The 20,424-nt window shown below is 45.8% G+C and overlaps 1 protein-coding gene across 1 annotated transcript; it reads right to left on the minus strand.

The window, feature by feature from the left end:
• Positions 1-16,320, minus strand: LOC138948684 (kelch-like protein 20). Its single transcript, XM_070320275.1, has 9 exons — positions 16,204-16,320; positions 14,588-15,203; positions 13,964-14,122; positions 13,125-13,335; positions 11,117-11,300; positions 9,817-9,960; positions 8,869-9,002; positions 1,471-1,679; positions 1-298 (listed from the first exon to the last, which is right to left on the minus strand). Exons 2-9 carry the CDS (start codon positions 15,110-15,112, stop codon positions 107-109), a joined length of 1,758 nt encoding a protein of 585 aa, XP_070176376.1. The 5' UTR covers positions 15,113-15,203; positions 16,204-16,320; the 3' UTR covers positions 1-106.
• Between the last annotated feature and the right edge of the window lie 4,104 nt (positions 16,321-20,424).

Here is a 20,424-nt window from a genome sequence, read left to right on the forward strand (position 1 = left end):
TAAAGTTGTATCACACATGTTCACCTTTATTTACAACCCTTATCACACAAACACACTCAACAATCTCAACCCTCTTCACACACACACACTCTCTCTCACATCATCATCACCACAGGTGCGAATCATTCTGTGGCATTTTGACCACCCCAACCCCCCCACCCAAGCGCCTGTAGTTCATGCCTCCCACGATTCGCCAACAGTTGAGCTCTGGGTCGTAGATTTCTACAGTCTTCAGGTATGTGGTTCCGTCAAATCCGCCGATCGCCATGAGCTGACCGTTCACCACAGCCAAACCAACCTGTGAAAGAAAAATCACAAGAAACGTTGAAATGAATCAGGTGGGTTTTTGTTGTTGGTGTAGTTTTTTTTTAAGATAATTTTCTGTTTCATTCATCGTTGTTTGTATGGTGTTACATGTTCAGGCACCAATGATTGTGTCACTCCTATGTCAAAGCTGCATGGCTGTTTTCTTCATTCAGTTGTATTGTCTGTCAATAAAGCTTTTTCATTCTTTGCATAGAATTTTGAAGGCTTATGCATGAGTGCATGCTTCAGTAGTTGTGCAGGCAGGTTAAAGATGTTTCTCAGTTTAGACTCGAACATAAACATTGTCTGTTTATTTTGCAGCAGCTAAACGGGGAACAGGACTCGACTTAGTGTTTTACAAAATTATCAAATAGAAACATAAAAAAAGAGACGTTTACATAATTTATAAATGTATTGAATATGGGCTGTGTGATTGTATGCTTTATTGTGTTTTCCCGTTTTGATGTTGTTGTTGTCTCTTTTTTTTCTTTGTCTTTGTTGGAGATGCATAGTTTTGTATGGTTGATGTTATTTGATGTTGCTGTGTGATGTTGATGTCGTGTACCAAAAAGAAATGTAGTTGTGCATGCATGCACACTGTGTACACAGAGAATAACACATAATGACAGGGAGAGGAGTCGGACAGATGGACAGAAAGACAACACTGTCTCTTTCATTGCACAAGATGCCAATCTACTGTATAAACTACAGTGGAACCCCCCTTTTAAGACCCCCTCCTTTTTAAGACCTTGTTTTTTCAGACTTTCTGTTCTTAACCTCTGTAAAATTACCCCCATTTTAAGACTCCCTCCTTTTTAAGACCTTGTTTTCTCAGACTTTCTGTTCTTAACCTCTGTAAAATTACCCCCATTTTAAGACTCCCTCCTTTTTAAGACCTGATTTTCTCAGATTTTTAGAGGTCTTAAAAGGGGGGTTCCACTGTATTCATGTTTAACACAACAACATTGCCAAATAAAGGTTCACTTTTTGTTCTTGTTCTATTCCAACAACTCTGTACCCTTTAATTTCCTAAAACCACCCTAAAATGTTAAACCAGCTGGGGTTCAAAACTTACCCACTTTTTCCAATCATGTAACAATTAAAAACACTTAACCACAAGACAGAGACAGTCATACCGACACACACACACACACACAAACTTACACCACTTCTTCTGGACGTCATAGCAACCACAGGCTGCCAGGAATTGGTCTGTGGATTGAAACGCTCTGCACTGCTGAGTTCTGTGGTGTCGTCCCGTCCCCCCACTGCGTAGATCATGTTGTTGAAGACAGCCACTCCCAGGTGTTTGCGCCGCGTTCCCATGGAAGCCACTGGCGACCACCGGTTGTTTCGTGGGTCAAACCGCTCCACTGGTAAGCGAGAACGAGAAATTATGTTTTTAAGTTTGAATGGGAAGTTATCATGCTAAAGAAATCAATCAATCAATCAATGAGTACGTCTTATATCGCGCATATTCCGTGGGTACAGTTCTAGGCGCTCTGCAGTGATGCCGTGTGAAATCGAAAATTTTTAATTAAATTTTGATTTAATATAATATACTTACCCAATTCTTATGAATGCATTGACTTTAGTCCCACATGCTAGATGTCGAAAAACCTCTCAAATTACCTGCCCTTAGTAGGGTGGTAACCAAGCTAAAAGCGACGCCATAGCCGTTGCTATGGCCTGACCTTGCTCGGTTACCCATAACACCCTGCGCACCACGTGAGCGCTAGCATCCGTCATGTTCATTCGAGACTATTAGTCAAACAAACCCCCAAGGACATAATCCAGCGGGGACGGATGGGAGGGTATTAACTATAAGAATTGGGTAAGTATATTATATTAAATCAAAATTTAATTAAAAATTTTCGATTTAATCACATATTCTTACTCCAATTCTTATGAATGCAGATTCCTCCTAAAGGCGGAGGGAACTTACTTATGTCCTTGCAAGCACCTGCCCTGCAGCCACCAAAGCCGGCAAAGCACTGGAGCCATCCAGTCGCGTGCAAGAGATGTCACGAAGGTAGAAGCTGATGAAGACATCGTCTGACTTCCAGTAAGCTGTCTGCAAGACATCGCTTAATCGCCCTGAACGTAAGACGGCCACAGAGGACGCCCAGGCTCTGGCCTCATGTACTCGAGCTGATGTCAGAGGAAGGACTGAACGCCCCCCCCTCTCCTGAGAGAGCCACCACTCATATGCTCGTCTAATGAGGGTTGCCACCCATCTTGTAAGGGTCAATTTCGATATGTCCCTGTCATATTTCGTGTTCAATGAAATGAACAAAAGTTTTTGGCTTTTGGCCCTAACCAACTGAGTGCGAGCCAAGTAAGACTTCAAGGCCCTAACTGGACAGTTAGCTAAGTCCGGATCGTGCGAAGCTAGGATAGTCCCAAGCGGGGGGACTCGGACCACGGGCGGGGATTGACCTGGCTTTTGATTTTTCGCGAGAAAGCCAGGCCGGAAATGAAGCGACATTGAACCATCGCGCTCAAACGCTATGTCTTCCGACAGACCCGACAAGGCATGTATCTCACTGCCTCGCCGAGCAGTAGCCAGAAGAAGCAGAAAAACCGTCTTGCGTGTTAAATCAGTCAGGCTAGCAGCCTGCAAAGGCTCAAACGCCGCAGACCGCAAATATTCTAAAACCAAAAATAAGTCCCATGCCGGGACAGAGGTCCGTCTCTGCGCTTCCTGGAGAGCGGCCCCTTTGATCACACTAGCAATCACTCCGTTAACGTTAATCAATCTGCCTATCTGTCTCAGAGTAGCAGATATAGCAGAACGTCGGACTCTCAAAGCAGAGGCCGAACTGCCCTGAGCAGACAAAAAAGAAAGATGATTTGCCACCTGTAACGAGCGCGGGGCCACAGCATTGACCCCCGTCTCCCTACACCACTTGGCCCAGGCGGCCCAATGGCAAGCATACACAGACGCAGTCGAGGACCTATGCGCCTTAAAAACCAAATCCAGCGTAGAGTCTGAAGCGCCAGATTTCCGCAGTTCCGACCTCACAGTCTCCAAACGTGTAGGCGCAGGGCCTGCGGGTCTCTGTGCGGGATGCCTGTTCTTGGCTGAACGAGCTCTCCCCGCACTAGATTTAGAGGGATCGGAACCCCTTTTGCCAGCAACAGCAGATCTGGAAACCACTGCTGGGAAGGCCACCAGGGGGCTACCAGCAGCAGGAGCTCCGGACGATCCAGCTCGGCCTTCCTCACCACTCTGCTGAGTAGAGGAAAGGGAGGATATGCGTAGGCCTGAAGGCCGCTCCATGAGATCTCCAACGCATTGCTTGCCCAAGCTTCCGTGTCCGGAAAGGGAGACACGAAAATGGGAAGTCTCTTTGAAAATCTCGTTGCAAATAGATCGATCATGGGCTTCTCCACCTGTGCCCACAGGCGTTGGAGCGCCCCGTGAGTGATCGTCCATTCGGTGTGCAACACCTGAGAGGACCTGCTGAGCGCATCCGCCAGAGCGTTGAGCTTGCCCGGCAGGAACTCTGCTGAGATCATGATCCGATGCGAGTGGCACCACACCAGAACCTCGCACGCCCTGTCTGACAGGGAAAACGACCGAGCTCCTCCCTGCTTGTTGATGTAGGCAGCGACAGTGGTATTGTCCGTGTGCAACCGGACATGTCTGCCGCCCACCAGAGGGAGAAACGCAAGCAAACCGAGGGAAACAGCCTCCAACTCCAGGCGATTGATATGCCAAAGACGCTGGGCCTGAGTCCAAAGACCGGAGGCCGCCTGGCCCCCGATGTGGGCCCCCCACCCGGCCATAGACGCATCCGTAAACAGGTCTATGTCCGGAGGGGGCAGAGAGATGGGGACCCCCTGAGAGATCCAGTCTAGGTCCAGCCACCGAGCCGTCGCGTGACTGAACCATCCCTGCGTGGAGACGATTTTGTCCCAATCCTGCGAAGCCGGCTCCCAGAGAGAGCTGAGCGCAGCCTGGAAAGGCCTCTTGTACACCCTCCCTAAGGGAACCAGAGTTGCCATAGATTCCATTTGGCCCAGAATCGAGGTAAGGACCCTCACCGAAGCCTGCTGGCTGCCAGCCACGGCCGAAATGAGAGCATGAAGCTTCTGAATCCTCTCCTGCGTAGGCCGGACCGTCCAAGCGACCGTGTCGAACGCCATACCGAGGTAAACAAACCTCTGCGAGGGAGTCAATTCCGACTTCGCTTGGTTCACAGAGAACCCCAGGCTCAGAGCCCGGTTCAACACTACCTGAGTGTTCAAGAGGCACACTGATTGACTCTGACTCAGAATCAACCAGTCGTCGAGGTACGTCCGTAGACGAATACCTCTTTGCCTGATCAGCGCGGCCAACTGTCTGATCACCAAAGTGAAAACCCACGGGGCCAGGGACAGCCCGAAGGGCAGAGCCCTGAATTGAAAGATCCGATGACCCCAGCGGAACCGGAGCCACTTTCTGTCCACTTGATACATAAGGATATGAAAGTAGGCGTCCGTCAAATCCACCGAAGTCACCCAATCTCCCCGGCGTAGGGCCTCCCTGACCGAAGCTGGCGTTTCCATACGAAACTTGATCTTCCGCAGAAACTTGTTCAAGACCGAAAGATCGAGAACAGGCCTCCAGCGGCCTGACGCCTTGGGCACAACAAACAGGCGTCCGTAAAACCCCGGCGAGGAGTGATCCACAATCTCCTCTATAGCCTCTTTGGCCAAAAGAGACGTGATCTCTGTCTCTATGGCCGCTCTGGCCTCTAGGCTGGCCGGAAAACGAAAGGGAGGAGGAACCCTGGTCAAGGGAGCCTTTTCCCCCTCCCACAACAGCCGGAATCCCGATCGCACCACCCGCAAAATCCATTGGCTGTGCACTAACGCCTGCCACATGGAAATGGCCCTGGTGGGGCCCCCCGCCACCACAACAGTGGGGGGAACAGGGGTGATGTGATCGGGAGAGCCTCATTGGGGGGAGGGCTTTCGAGCCCCACCCCTCCCCTTCCCGAACGAGGGTTTCTTAGGATAAGGAGCACCCTTTGCTGGTGCGCCCTTATCTCCCTGTTCCTTAGGACGAGAGGCGTTGTGCTGCTTCTTGTTCCAGATAGGCTTAGAAGAAGACTGAGGTTTCTTTGGGATTTTAAACGAAATCCCAACGAGATGTCTGTCTTTAGCCTCCTGAACTTCCCGCTGCCTTGCATCCAGGGCTACTCTACCCAGGAGAGAGCCCTCAACAAAAGGCGAGGAACGAAGCGAGTCCACAGTGGACTGCTGGGAAAAACCTGCTTGAGAAAGCAGCAAATCACGCCGTGAAAAGACAGCATGAGCATACAGCCTCGCTGAAATGCTCATCCTCTCAGAATTCACCATCCCCAAAGCAGCAAGCAGTATGGAGATGGCTGAGGCGTCTTCCCTGAGTCTAAACGGCTCCAAAGAGCCAGCCACAGCTCGAGTAAGAGCTCGAAGCAAAGACTCTGCCATAGAAGCCAATTCCAGATCAAGACGCCCAATCTCCTCCAGAGAAGAGAGAGAAGCGTCCGAGAACGAGACCCCTTCCTTAGCAGAAGGTTGCTTTGGCAACAAGGCAAGCAACTCCGGCGGAATTGGCAAAGTTGCCCTCGGCAAAGCAAAAGTCTGAACAAAGTTCCTTGACTTCACATTCCAGTCCAGCTTTTTCTGCACTAACGGCGAAAAAGCAGTGGCCTGCGCGTTTGACGCTAGCCATGGATCGGCTGAGGCAGGCGCTGTATCATGAGCATGCAACAAAGGGAAAGGAGTTGGCGACAGACCGCTGCCCTGAGGGGCCGGTCGAGCCAAAAGTTGCGACATGTGATAAGCCACGGCAGGCGATTCCACAAAACGAAACGATTGTGAACTCTCCTGCGAAGGCCGAAAATCATTCGCCGCGGATGGTGGAAAAGAGACATCCTGTCCTGAATCCACCACCCCCTCCGGAAAGTAACGAGCTGCCACACAAGCCGCTCTTCTCATGGCTTGCCTAAAACCAAAAGGCAAGACTACACACTCCTCATCTTCCACAGAAGAATCCGAATCCCCAGCCTGTACAGTATCACTGTACACAGGAGGGGAGACAGGAGCAACAAAAGCGTGACCCGATCCCGCTTGCCACCCACCATCCCCCCCCCTGCCCCACTGGGGTAGAAGGGTAGACAGTAGGCACAGAGGCCCGCCAAGAAGGCGGGGGGAGGGGGCCACCCAACAAAGCCGCGCCAGGCCCATTGACGGTAGACCGCTGACCGGGCGCTTGGCCCCAACAGTCAAAACCGGTCTGGCCAGTTTGAGCTACCCCGCCCGCTGCATGCGGTGGGAGTTGGCTCGTAGCTGTAGCAAGCGAACCCTGTGAGAGGCGAGACCGTGAAAGGCCGCCCCCACCCGTCAACCTGCTGTAGTCCCGTTGCCCCACCGCCCCACCACCCCTGCTGGGGAGAGGGGCGGCTGCTAGCAGTGGACAGTAGCGGCACTGACTGAGACGCCAGTCCAGCAGCGGACACCCGATCATGCCCGGCGGGCGAGAAAGGGTGAGCCGCTACACCAGCCCCCACCCAGTCCCGCCCAGTGGGTGGGAAAGAGTGAGAAGCTGACACAGCCCCCTGCCCCCAGTGGGGCAAGGTGGGACCAAGCCCAGGCTGTGACTTACCATACCCCCTCTCTCCCTCTCCCACAAGGGGAGAGAGCTGACTTCCCACTGCAGTGTTGCTAAAAGCAAGCTGAGCGGGAAGAGAAAGAGAGGAAGCAGACCCCCTCTCCTTACGGAGAGAGTGTTCGAGCGCAACCGCAGCACTACCAGAGGCAGAGAGGGAAGGCCCGAACTGGTCAGGTGCACCAAGCAAGTGCGCAGAGAAAATGGCCGGCCGGCCACCCCCCCCCATCCGCAGGAGTCGCCGGAGTCGACGACGACGACGACCCCAGCCGAGCCAGGGAGGAAGGATCCCCTACCGCCGGAGGCAGAGGAGGGACCCCAGAGCGAGACGCAAACTGTTGAGAGATAAAATCAAACAATTCGGACTTTAACGAGCCCAGGGCTGAAGGCCCCGGCTCCTCACCCCCATCAGGGGACGCGAGCTGTGAGCGAACGGAACCCGTCCTCGGAGGGATAGGAACATCAAACGAAGTGCTATTTGACGGGTCTTCTACCCGCATAATAGGCAAATCAACGCTCTTGGCTTTACCCTTAGCTTTAGCTTTCTTAACTGGGCTAAGAGCCTTGTCGCCTTCCAGTCTCGCACTCAGTTTAGCTTTGTTGTCGGCCATTTTAAGACCGGCGAAAACAGTCACCCAGAACAAAATTATCTGCGTGCGTGTTCAAAACAAAGCTATCAACATTTACATTCCAAAAGTAAAAAGGAAAGATCTCACCAAAAGGTAGACGGACAGGTAGACCCCCAAGAACCGGCTAGTCTCACGGACGAGCAGGCATGTGAAGGCCAAAAGTGAGAGCGAAATTCGGACACGTCCACCGTGTGTTGTCGAAAGTCGAGAATGCACATGACGGATGCTAGCGCTCACGTGGTGCGCAGGGTGTTATGGGTAACCGAGCAAGGTCAGGCCATAGCAACGGCTATGGCGTCGCTTTTAGCTTGGTTACCACCCTACTAAGGGCAGGTAATTTGAGAGGTTTTTCGACATCTAGCATGTGGGACTAAAGTCAATGCATTCATAAGAATTGGAGTAAGAATATGTGATTAAATGAAATTTTATACGGCCAGTAGATTGCAGCCATTTCGGCGCATATTTACCTTTCACGGCCTATTATTCCAAGTCACATGGGTATAGGTAGACAATTATTAACTGTGCCTAAGCAATTTTGCCAGGAAAGACCCTTTTGTCAATCGTGGGATCTTTAACGTGCACACCCAATGTAGTGTACACGGGAGGAGGTTCGGACACCGAAGAGAGTCTGCACACAAAGTTGACTCTGTGAAATAAATTTCCGCCGAACCTGGGATCGAACTCACGCTGACAGCGGCCAACTGAATACAAATCCAGCGCGCTACCAACTGAGCTATATCCCCGCCCCATAAAACCACCAGCAGTCAATGCATTATCAACTCTTGATTTAATTCTTTCAGAAACTTAACAATAAAACAAACAAAAATAAATGCAAATGTCTTATCCTTTCTAATCTTTGCTCAAGTGTGTGTTTATGCCGTTTTTTTAAATTTTTTTAATTATTTTTTTTAAAGAGCAATGTATCAAAAGTCGCAAGATATCATCATTTGTAGTTTTCTTCTCTCCTTTGGATCACCACTAAAAGCTCATAGCTTGTTGATTCTAATATGTTCATCATGTAATGTACCAATGAATTGCTGAATAAACCAATGTTTAAACCAAATGCAAATCAAACTCCCTTTCCACTACTGTCAAACCTGTTATGACGACCATCCCTTGTTAACCACCACAGAAACCCCCCCAAACGAACTCCCAACAAGTTTTTTCCCCTATATTATTCACCTTTTCATAGTCACCACCTATCTCTAGCAACCACTTTTGGTCAATCCCTTGGATGGTGGTTCCAGACAGGTTTCACTGTACCAGCAGCACAACACACAAACAGATGCTTACCGGTGTTGAGGGGACAGGTGCCATCGCTACCCCCCACAGCATACAGGTAACCTTGCAGCACTGCTACCCCCACCCCCAGGCGTCTGGTACTCATGGAGGCCACCTTCCCCCATTTGTTGTTCTGAGGATCATACCTGCACACACATGGAAGTTGAAACAGATAAACCATTAGCGTTCCAAAATCAAGAACAAAACACCTAAGAAAGGTTTGTATAGAACATTCACAACTATGTCGACCTTACAGTCTTTGTTAGGCAAAAAAAAATATGTCTGTTTACGGTAACATAGGCAAAAAAAATAGGGTCGGTAGGTCGGGATTTTTTTTAAATTTTTTTTCTCTCCCAAAAAACATATTTTTAAGTTATTTTGCCAAAAAACAAAGACTTCCACCACCCTCCCCCCCCCCCCCCCCCCCCCCAATGCCAAAAAAAGTGTAGGGTCGCGCGAAAAAATAGGGTCGGTCGGGATACCGTAAACAGACTAATTTTTTTTTTTGGCCTTAACATCAAACCTCCGCCTTTCTTTTCAATTTTGGGTAAAACTCGAGTTAAAAACCATATGTCTGAGCAAAGGAAGTTCCTTCCTAACACCAAGCCTGATTTCAATAAGGCACGGCTGGGTAAGCATATTTTTTTTGTTGCTAGACTTACACCTTCCCTTTAATTTTTTCTTAATAATTTCTTTGATACAAAACACCATTCTTTCTGAAGATTAACACACACATTTGGAGAACATAAAATCACTACGATCAGTTGGCTGCAGGAGGAAAAAAGAAGCACAGCCTGGCCGGATGGGACCCCCCCCCCCCCCCCCCCCCTGTGGGAGAAGCTGTTTGGCGACCTGGTGGCCCTAAAGAAGACGGCGGCATTATTGCGTGCCACAGGAGTGAATGTCTAGAAGGGGCAACGAGAAGAAGGAGAAGAAGTCAGCACAGAGATATCCACTGACCTCTCTACATAGTTGAGACAAGAGACGCCATCCTGGCCACCCACAGCGTAGAGAAAATCGCCGAGCACCGCCACCCCCACGCTGGTTCTACAGGAGCTGGTCGGAGCCACATCGCTGCTCCACTGGTTGGTGTGAGGGTCATACCTAAATGAAGACATGACAAAACGTTAATGCTAGTTCTTCATTTCTTCTTCTTCATTCATGGGCTTAAACTCCCATGTTCAGTTATGTTTTTGCACAAGTGGATTTTTATGTGTAGGACCGTTTTTACCCTGCCATTCAGGCAGCGTACACCCATTTCGGGGGAAATGCTAATTCGATTATCAAGAACAAAAGTTTCAATGCAATGACACCGAAATCACTAAATAAAAATACACATATTATGACTATAAAACAATGCGGATTCAAAACAGATAAAAATGTCTGTCAACTTCAAATCAGCAACATAACACTTGGGTGCTGTTTTTTTTCATTTCTTATCATGAAATTATTCAGTAAGGAGAAACACTGCACAGCTCTTCAAAGTTTGTATGGGGGTTGGAGATGGGGAGATGTTTAGATGCACACCAAGACAGCTCATCAGGGTTCCTGCAGGGCAGAGCTGACACAATTCAATGAGTTTTCAAGGACATTTCCAGGACCGAATAAATGCTTTTCAAGGACATGATTTTCCCCAAATTAATGCAAAGCACCAAGCTTACCTTCAGTTTTTCAAGTCTGCAAACTATTAGTCATTCCGTAGTTGTTTCCCTTGCCAACCTCCAGGAAGGGAAGCAACTACGGGTAACTGGTAATAGTTTAGTTCGTCTGCTTTCGTTTTCACTCGATCTTTTATTCTCCCAAAATGTGTGTACTGTATTTGACGGAAAAAAAGGGTGTTGCATTTTTTTTTAAATAAGACAAGCTGCTGACGAAATGTATAGGCAACAATTTGGAAAAATCAAGTACTTTTCAATGACTATTTAACAAAACTCTATTTTCAAGCACTTTTCAAGGCCTGGAAAAGGTTTTCCAATTTTCAAGGAGTTTTCCAGGGTTCAAGGACTCTGTACGAACCCTGGCTCATCGATACAAAACTTGCAAATACACCTGTAGAAGACAAAAGATGTGCAAGGGGCAGTGGACATTTCAAGAGAGCAAAACAATTTTCATCAGACAGAACATTTGTAATGAAACCTCACAAACACAGTACTTGAAAATACACACACATTTTAAGACACACAAGGAAACAATACGTTCACAACCACTCTGACCACATCCCCAACAAAACCAACAGATACACATACAAGCCAAGACATACCTTTCTATGCTGTTCAAGTAGGACTGTCCATCGTGACCCCCGACGGCATAGAGAAGGTCGTTCAGTACAGCTACCCCTACTCCACAGCGCCGTTTGCTCATCGGAGCGACCAGTCTCCATTCGTTGGTCTGTGGGTCGTATTTCTCTACGCTGGATATGGCATCACCGCTGCACCAGCCTCCAACTGTGATGAAAAAAGAAAAATTAATTTCCTTCTTATTAAATAGCTTTAGAACTCAAATCAAATCATAAACCTGCAACAGTATATTGGAACCCCCCTTTTAAGACCTCAAAAAACCTGAGAAAACCAGGTCTTAAAAAGGAGGAAAACGGGGGTAGATTTACTGACGACTAGTAATGAACAGAATATATCTGAGAAATCACGGTCTTAACCTCTTCCCTGCCTGTAAGACGTCAGCTGACGTCCTACGTAAAGTGCATCCCCAGTGCCTATAGGACGTCCACTGATGTCCTCGCTTTATTCCGACTTTTCCTGCATCCGTATCTGGATCAAAAGTAGTAAGCTATCTTCAAACGGTTAGCGGAAACTGTTGGGATGGTTAAATTTAGAAGGCATTGCGTGGTACGTCATAGGGAAAGCCGTTTTTTTCCGATTGCTGATTTGCTGCTCAGAGAGGAGTTTCCCAACTGCAGCCATGTGGTTCTACACAGACAACGTACACCACTTTGCAAGCTCTGCAGCTGATTATGGAAGATGAGGGAACTAGTTCTGATATTGATTTGCAGTCAGATGATTCTTTAGAGCACGAGGATGATTGTGACAGTGAGTACGATGTTGATATGCGGCAGTTACTCGAGCGACTTCAGGAACCTGACGCCGTGCAGTCCGACTCGCAGGTAGAAAATGCAGAACCAACAGATTTCTAATTATCAATCACAGGTAACTAATGAAACAATACTATTCACAGTAGATGCAGTTTGAATCCAGATTCAAAATCCTCATTCATTTTCCAAAAAAACAACATTTAACATATGTACTAAGCTAACTTAAATAGATTGTGTGCTAGAATTTTTTTTAAATTATTACCGTTCCAACCTCAATATATCCTGGCACTGGGTATGCACTTAATTATTTTTTTACTGGCAGCGAAAGGGTTAAAAGAGAGGGAGTCTTAAAATGGAGAGTCTTAAAAGGGGAGTTCCACTGTATACAGGACAGGGTGCTTCTTCTGCGCTCGTGGGCTGAAACTCCCATGTACACTCGTGTTTTTTGCACGAGTGGAATTTTACGTGTATGACCGTTTTTTACCCCGCCATTTAGGCAGCCATATGCCGTTTTCGGAGGAACCATGCTGGGTATTTTCGTGTTTCTATAACCCACCGAACTCTGACATGGATTACAGGATCTTTTTCGTGCGCGCTTGGTCTTGTGCTTGTTGCGTGTACACTCGGGGGTGTTCGGACACCGAGGAGAGTCTGCACACAAAGTTGACTCTGAGAAATAAATCTCTCGCCGAACGTGGGGACGAACTCACGCTGACAGCGGCCAACTGGATACAAATCCAACGCGCTACCGACTGAGCTACATCCCCGCCCGGACAGGGTGCTGAAAGCCACCATTTTTAGCCGAACAATCAGATTAGTGATTCAACATAGTTAAGTCACTGGCCAGACATCATTTTTACTACACTATCAACACGGCTTTCACAAGGAAATAAACATGAAATTGAAAATAAGATAATTTGGAATACAATTTGTACAGCAGAATGCAATACTCACAATCAATGCAACAAAGCATCATTCAAACATGTTAAACTGGGATGGCTTTCGAACTTTAGTCGTCATTAACAATGAGACTGGTGTTCTGTGCACAGCCCATCATAAAACACCATTTACCCCCCCCCCCCCCCCCCCCCCCTGTACACGGAACAGGTAGGAAGATCCTTTTGTAATAAAGTTCAGTTTCAGTTTCTCTCAGACTCTCTGTTACACGTACACGGACACATGCAGTCTACCTTCCATACACACACACTTTTGCTGAACTGACCTGCAAACAAAACTTCTCCGCATTTGATGGGTTTCCGTGATCGTGTCCGTGGTCCTTGCATGAGTGGTCTTTCTTGGGGCAGGAGGAGGTAGTTCTTGGCTTCGTCCACCAGGTCTCGGCAGGCTTCGTCGCTCTTGATAAGCAGGTCCGCTCCAACCGTTCCAACCAAAAACTTCGGGCTCATGAGTGGAAGTCGCACATGTTGCAGAACCTGAATAAGGAAAAAAAGAAAATTCAAACCTTAAACCTAAAACGCTTGGGTTGCACAGTTTTCTTATGGTAGAGAGAACATAATTATGTCATCCACGAACACACTGTACCCTCACCTTCACCTCCCCACCCTCGTTTCTTGAAAGGACTCAATTCACTTGCTGGCTTTTTAAAGTCTGCAGCTTCATTTATTAATTACATTTACAGCAAGAAACACGTAAGAATGCTTGACTTGAGAAGTTGTTATGCTAAAACATCTCAGAGGAGATAACCTATGGTTTTGAGATTTCTCTCTAGCACCGTTTGCAAAATACTCTGCAAGTAAGTTCATGTGCAGTTAAATTATAGTCTATCTTTTCCTAACATACTCACAAAAACACACACACTATCGCTTATCTCTCTTCCCCACTGCCCATGTGCAGATATGGTCTCTCTTTCCCGAACATGCTCACAAACACACATTCACACACTATCTCTTGTCTCTGTCCCCCACTGACCATGTGCATGCAGTTACTGTATAGGCTATATTTTCCCTAAATGCTCTCGCACTCACTCACACACACTATCCCAGTCTCACACTCTCTCTCAGTTCTCCCTTCCACACATGCAACTAGCTCACACAAACATACTGTGGGTAAGTGTTGTCGCCGCTCCTGTATGTTGTACTTGATCCACCCCATGACCGCCTGGTACACCTGCTCCTCACTGCGCACGTTCAGCTCGTCGCTAGAAATTATGTCCACCAGCTGGTTCACTGGCAGCAGCATGAACTCTTCGCTCTCCATCACCTGATGAGGTAAAGTTCATCAGCGTGAATATATGTGTTTTGTGAACTACTACCATCTTAACGGCAGGAAGAATAGCTCCCACAAACTCTCACAAGAATCAGTCACAGACACCTGCCAAAATAGGCGCACAACCGACAAGCATATTCTAATATTGATTTCTGAAGTTTTAACTCGATCATTTTATCAAACTCACTCACAACTGGCATGACTAACTTGTTGATACTGTAATTTTCTTCTTGGTGGTATTTGAAATTAATTAGCCTGATGAAGTTGGTAACATTGAAACTTTTCATTAGTGTTAAAAAATATAAATATAAAAATAAACAGGACGAGCTTTATACAGTGGTTGAAAAGTGTAAATACAGATTGCTGCTGCCACCGCCAGAAGTCTCTTTAAAAGTTTAATCCATTCTTTCCATTTGAAAATTGAATTTGACATGTAGCAATAACTTGACACTGCCTTACCTCCTGAAAGTTGTGTTGTGTGAACTTGTCAGCGATGCGCAACAAATCCCTGCAGGCGTGGGTGTCAGCAAACGCTCTGATCCCAAGACAGTTAGAGGGGTCCAGCTGCCGTTTCAAAAACTCGCAGCAGACATCTTGGATTTCTGCTAAATGCAACAAACATGCTGCGGGCAACAGAGTCTGAACATTACTTTCTTCCACTGTGATGTTCGAGGTGTAGCAAAAGTCTATCAAGAGTTCCATGGCTGTTTCGTCAATGTCTCTAATCGTCACCTCTGTCTGCCGACTTTCGGCCAGTTCTCCAGTAAACATAGCATGGAAGTAAGGACTGCAAGCTGACAGGATCACACGATGGGCGAAGATTTTCTTCTGCCCCACAATAAGAACTACATCACAGAGTTCTCGGTGTTTTCTCAAAACATTGATGGCCTCCAGTGTGTGGCGAGGGTGTTTGTCAGACGTGTAACCAAGGCGGGCTGGAGACGGCGGCCTCTCTATGGCGTTTCCAGGCTCAAAGCGATTCATCTTGAATGTCAAGTTTCTTAGGAAATGCGTGCATCAAAAGTTTGTCAAAACCCTCAATGTGAAGTCTGAAGATCAGGTTGAAGCTTCAGGTCTGGAAAAGAAAGGGAAGAAACCTCTACTAACAAGTGCAGGCATTTTGTGTAAACTTAGGAAGTGCATGCTGATTTAACAGAACGTATTGATGACTATTTTATGCAGGAATTATTACTAATCATAATTGCAGCTATAAGTTGAAAGATGTGCAGGTTGAATGGCTAAATTACAAAGAATGTGATTCACATGTCATATATGAATTATGATATATATCTTTTGTGAATTTCTTTCTCAGGTCTACTCTGTTTTTAAGCCTCGGTCTTCGGTATATACACTTGTTTGACCTGAATCAAAAAACAAGAATGGTAATTGGTTATATCATATATGTATTATCAAATTTATAAATTTTATTTATTTTTTATTTGACATTTATGACGCATTGTTCTTGCCCATGGCCTGTCGACCAGTTAATCATTTTGAAATACAGGAGGTCTTGCCAAGACAATTCAACCTGTACATATATATTTTTAATCCAGGTGATTAATTTTTGTCTGTGTATGGGAAGTTTATGCATGTTTTTTAATTGACAACATGAATATTGCGAATCATAAGCATTAAAGACTATTTGCCAGTGGATCTCGACTACCAAAGAATGAATTGATCAACTATAGAGACACTAGTTTGTTAACTGTCGAAGCCCCAAAAATAATAAAGGCTGCTTACATTTTCTTAATTTCAGTACCAGGAGCAGCCTGACACCGTGGATCACTGGATGGATATTTTTACCACCAATAACAAACTCTTTTATCAAGTTGGCAAGATAACGGCGATTACATCAATACTATGTATCTTCATTACTATGAATATATTCTTGGCCCATAAAAAAGTATTCAACACTTTGACTTAGAGACGACCTAAGATGTGTAATTTGTCTGTTCCATAAAAACAGCAGACGAACACATTCGCCAGTTTCAAGCGCTGCTTTATTTGGTGTTGTTCGCACGTCTTATACACACATTCCTTGATTCAACATATGTAATTAAAACACAAATACGTACGTCTTTATCACATGATCTTCAGCAAGCGTATGTCGAAGGTAACATTTTTGAAGAGGTGATTTTGAGGGAGAGGATCAACGAAAACTGATGAACTTCTCCACAGGTTTGATCACTTCCGGTAAAGTGTTCATATATAATCAGGACCGGAAAACCCACAATATCCCCTCACAAAATATGATAAATACGAAAAAAGAACAAAAGCTGAAATTTTACTCATCCAAACAACAACAGAGAAACGGACATATACGCACTCAAATTCCTAAAGAGTATGCACCTGGCGAATAGTCGATTTGGAGTCCCAGAACAGGTGGATTATACGCCCTTGGATCACGACAACAAATTGGTTATTTCCCTTTAATACGGCACCCGCACTGATCTATGCAGATAACTTGAAGACAGGAGAAAAATTAATGCGCTTATAATAGAGAACATGCGTCAGTTTTGGCGTTGTCAATGTTGTTTGGTTGTGGTGTTGTTGTTGTTGTTGTTGTTGTAGTTGTCGTTGTAGTAGTAGTAGTAGTAGTAGTAGTAGTAGTAGTAGTAGTAGTAGTAGTAGTAGTAGTAGTAGTAGTAGTAGTAGTAGTAGTAGTAGTAGTAGTTGTTGTTGTTGTTGTTGTTGTTGTTGTTGTTGTAATAAGGATAATAATGATCTCAAAACCACCGAACGGATTTTTATGAAAATTGATGTACATAATAAATTATTTTGAGACTGAGCATATGCTTGGGTTGGTATCCTCCGATTTCTGTTAGGGCTGTTTTATGACGTCTTATGAGGGCCCCAAAGGGGGGGTATCATCACGATCACGGGAAGGGGAATTTTAGCGTTCACGATCACAGTTACCTTGATTTTTGTTTTCACGATCACAAACACCTTGACGAATAGAGGACCATAGAGTGATACTCTGTGACAAATGTACGTTGAAAATAAAATGCTTTGCAATAATGCCCATCACGATCACGAAAACAAATGACGATCACGATCACGAGACTTGATTTTTTTGTCATCACGGATCACGGGCAAAGTCCCATCACGATCACAGAAATGGAAATTTCGGCAATCACGGTCACAGAAAGGTCAAAAAACACCAATCACGATCACGATTTTAAACCCTTTGGGGCCCTCTCTTATATTTGTCCGTTTCAGTGTTAAAAGTTGACGCCGCACTGTCACGGCCCCATTTTTTTCATCAATTTTCTCAGTTGAATTTTTTGTCACTCAATCTTTGACCTGGTCCAGACTATGGGATTGCATTTCAGCAAGTATCTGTTTATGACATGTTCATTAAAAATTGACCACATTTTTTTCTCACTTTTTGAAAAATTCGAAACTGCCCCCAAAAAGTCAAATAATTGTATGCCTTAATTATTACCTCCAGCATCCGAAAATATATAGCTTTGTTGTGTTTGGTTGAAACTGTGCTTTAAAATGGTGAAAAACGTTTAAAAGTCACTTTCTTTATATTTGGAACTAGATGAATACCCGCTTTGCCGGCGCACCGTACGAAGGAAGGGAGATAAACGCGCAAAACACTGGAGAAGATAAGGAAGAGTTACTGGGAATGGATGCGGTACAGACAAACCAAAATCGGTTCAGCGCTGCGCGCTGAGAGCACGCACATGTTCAAAATTTTCCACGATTGTGTCCGGGGTCTACCTGAATATGCCCACCAAATTTGAAGCAGATCCATCGAGAACTTTGGCCGTGAATCGCGAACACACAGACAGACAGACAGACAGACACAAGCGTATATAGATATAGATAAGAGTCCTAAAATTAATCAGTCACAGTACAGAATAAAGCCCATGTTGCCCTTTTGGTTATATCACCGTTCCTCTACTAAAGTTAATTACATCACAAAAGCTCTTGCGAGTATGCGTTAGGTCGGTTTCTACTAGTCCAATACTGATCTGTGTACAAGTATTTTCTCTCTCTTTTTCAGACTTTATTTTCACTGATAACCTCTGTAAACTTACCTGCATTTTAAGACTCCCTCGCTCAGTTTTAAAACCTGATTTGCTGAAATTGTTTTAACAGTTTCAATTGGGAGGGGGGGAGGGGGGGAGGGGGGGGGGGAGCGTTCGACTTGATATTAACATTCATACATTTTCAAACTTTATTTTCCCATTGCTGGGAAATTCGGGTCGCTTCCTTCCAATGTAAAGCTGTATCACTGAAACCGGCGCAAGTCACTCTACTTTGGTGTGCGCGTGTTTCGGGTGGTAGGGTGACCATGCAGCCACCTGCACTTCTGGCAGAATGACCGAGGTCTTTGACATGCCACGGCGGTGACATGGGGTTGGGACATGTATTCTGTCACTGAGTCATTACATAAAGATGGCCCGTTTTCGGATTCAAACCTGTATAGTGCCGCCGCTTCACCGGGGCCCCAACCAGCAAACATCACAAAGTGCCACACAATGCCAAGATGTTTACAGTGTGACCCCCCCCCCCCCCTCCGGCCTTATTATGACCTCCAAAACTCTGAGAAATTCTTGTCTTAACACTTTCTACCCCACCTATGTTGACCAAGTTTTTATTTTTGCCGAGACGAGCTGTGCTGCAGCAGACATTGTGCTTGATTACGTTAAAAAAAATATGTAAAAGATGGTATGTGTTTCAATTTTGGCATACCGCACACAGCCTTTAGCCCCAGAACGTTATCACGGGAAATGTTCATTACTGACGTTTTGGCGGGAGATACGAACTGACGACTCGAACCGGATACAATTTCGTTTGGCTGGCAACTCTACAGGTATGTGTAGTCATCTGTGAGATATATAGTTAAAAAAACAAAGGAATACTGTACTCACCAATACAAGATATATAGTTGTGTAAAGCTCAGTTTTGACTGTTTATATTGTAATCTACGACACAAAGATAAATCGTTGCTTCAGCAATGCTGTGACCTGTACAGTGCACCTCAGTTAACTTACGGGGGGGGGGGGGGGGGGTGTCTTAAAAGGGGGGTTCCACTGTATCAGTTTCTATTCCCATTTTAAACAAACAGACAATGTTCCGTATTGTACTCTTGATCATATGCTGCTTAAGCTTGTTTGTCTGCAGGTTGTCAGTTTCCCCTGCAAGGCTTGTAGTCCTTTAAGGGCAGAATATACCTGCGCAGTTTCAGCAGCACAGCTAGACGACGCACTGCATATAGTGATGCTGCGATAGGGACATCTTGAACACACGGCCAGTACCGTGTAACTGGCCGTGTGTTCAAGATGCGATAGGGATTATGACGAGTACTTGGCCTGTTTTCCTTTCACGCAACGTACGTGTAGCGGGCTGGGATAATCTGCAGTGCGTCGTCTGTCCTGTTGAACACTGACGTGTTGAAGTTACATATGTGAGCGCCAGGCCTTACCGTGTACACTGACGATTCGGCTCACCGTCTGAAATCGACCTTGCCAGGTTTTTACATGGGATAGAACCATCTGTCCACTTGGAAACATAACAATTATCAACAGCCTAGCCCGTGTGCTTTCTCGGCAGAGTGGGATTTTGTTGTTGTTGAATGAATCAAATTCTGAAAAGTTACTGGCAATGTGCGAACAAAACCCAAACAAATTCCAATCATGCACAGGAAGAAATCAGGTTGTTGGAAGAACGGTCTTATCCCATGTAAAAGCCTAAGCAAAGAAACTACAATGTTTGGCCTAAGATGGTGGGCCGCTCTGTCAGTTTTCAAAGGAGTGACTGTGCCTTTAATCAAAATTCCTTTGGTGTAGTGTGAGCTAGAGGATAATCATATGTGATTGGATCACTGACATTCAAGCGATGTTAAAGAAGAATTGAATATTATTTTAGTCAAATGGATCATATTGTGTATCTTTCTTACAAAAAGTACGGTGTTTGTAGCTGTGATGTTTATTCAACAAGTGTTGTTGTTTTATGTGCTACCGTTGTAATTTCTCATGTTTTTCTAAGGCACGGTTAATTTGATTTGATTCGACGTGATGAGCTCACTCACACAAATTTACACACACACACACACACAAACACACACGCACAGACACACACACACACACACACACACACACTGTCACACACAGACACACACACACGCACACAACACAAACACACACACGCACACAACACAAACACACACAAACGCACACACATACACACACACACACACACACACACACACACACACACACACACACACACACTCATACACATACACACGTTCGTGCACGCCAAGGGACTGAAACAATGTC

Source organism: Littorina saxatilis, linkage group LG15 (genome assembly GCF_037325665.1).
Source record: "Littorina saxatilis isolate snail1 linkage group LG15, US_GU_Lsax_2.0, whole genome shotgun sequence".
In the NCBI taxonomy this organism is placed as follows: domain Eukaryota; kingdom Metazoa; phylum Mollusca; class Gastropoda; order Littorinimorpha; family Littorinidae; genus Littorina; species Littorina saxatilis.

Bases quoted from the DNA above. Each gene is read 5' to 3' on its own strand.
- LOC138948684 (XM_070320275.1), bottom strand. From the start codon at position 15,112: ATGAATCGCTTTGAGCCTGGAAACGCCATAGAGAGGCCGCCGTCTCCA. The intron at 9,961-11,116 runs GTATGTCTTGGC...GTCTTCATTTAG, and splicing joins TACTTGAACAGCATAGAAAG to GTATGACCCTCACACCAACC. The intron at 1,680-8,868 runs GTAAGCATCTGT...CTCGCTTACCAG, and splicing joins CACCTGTCCCCTCAACACCG to TGGAGCGGTTTGACCCACGA.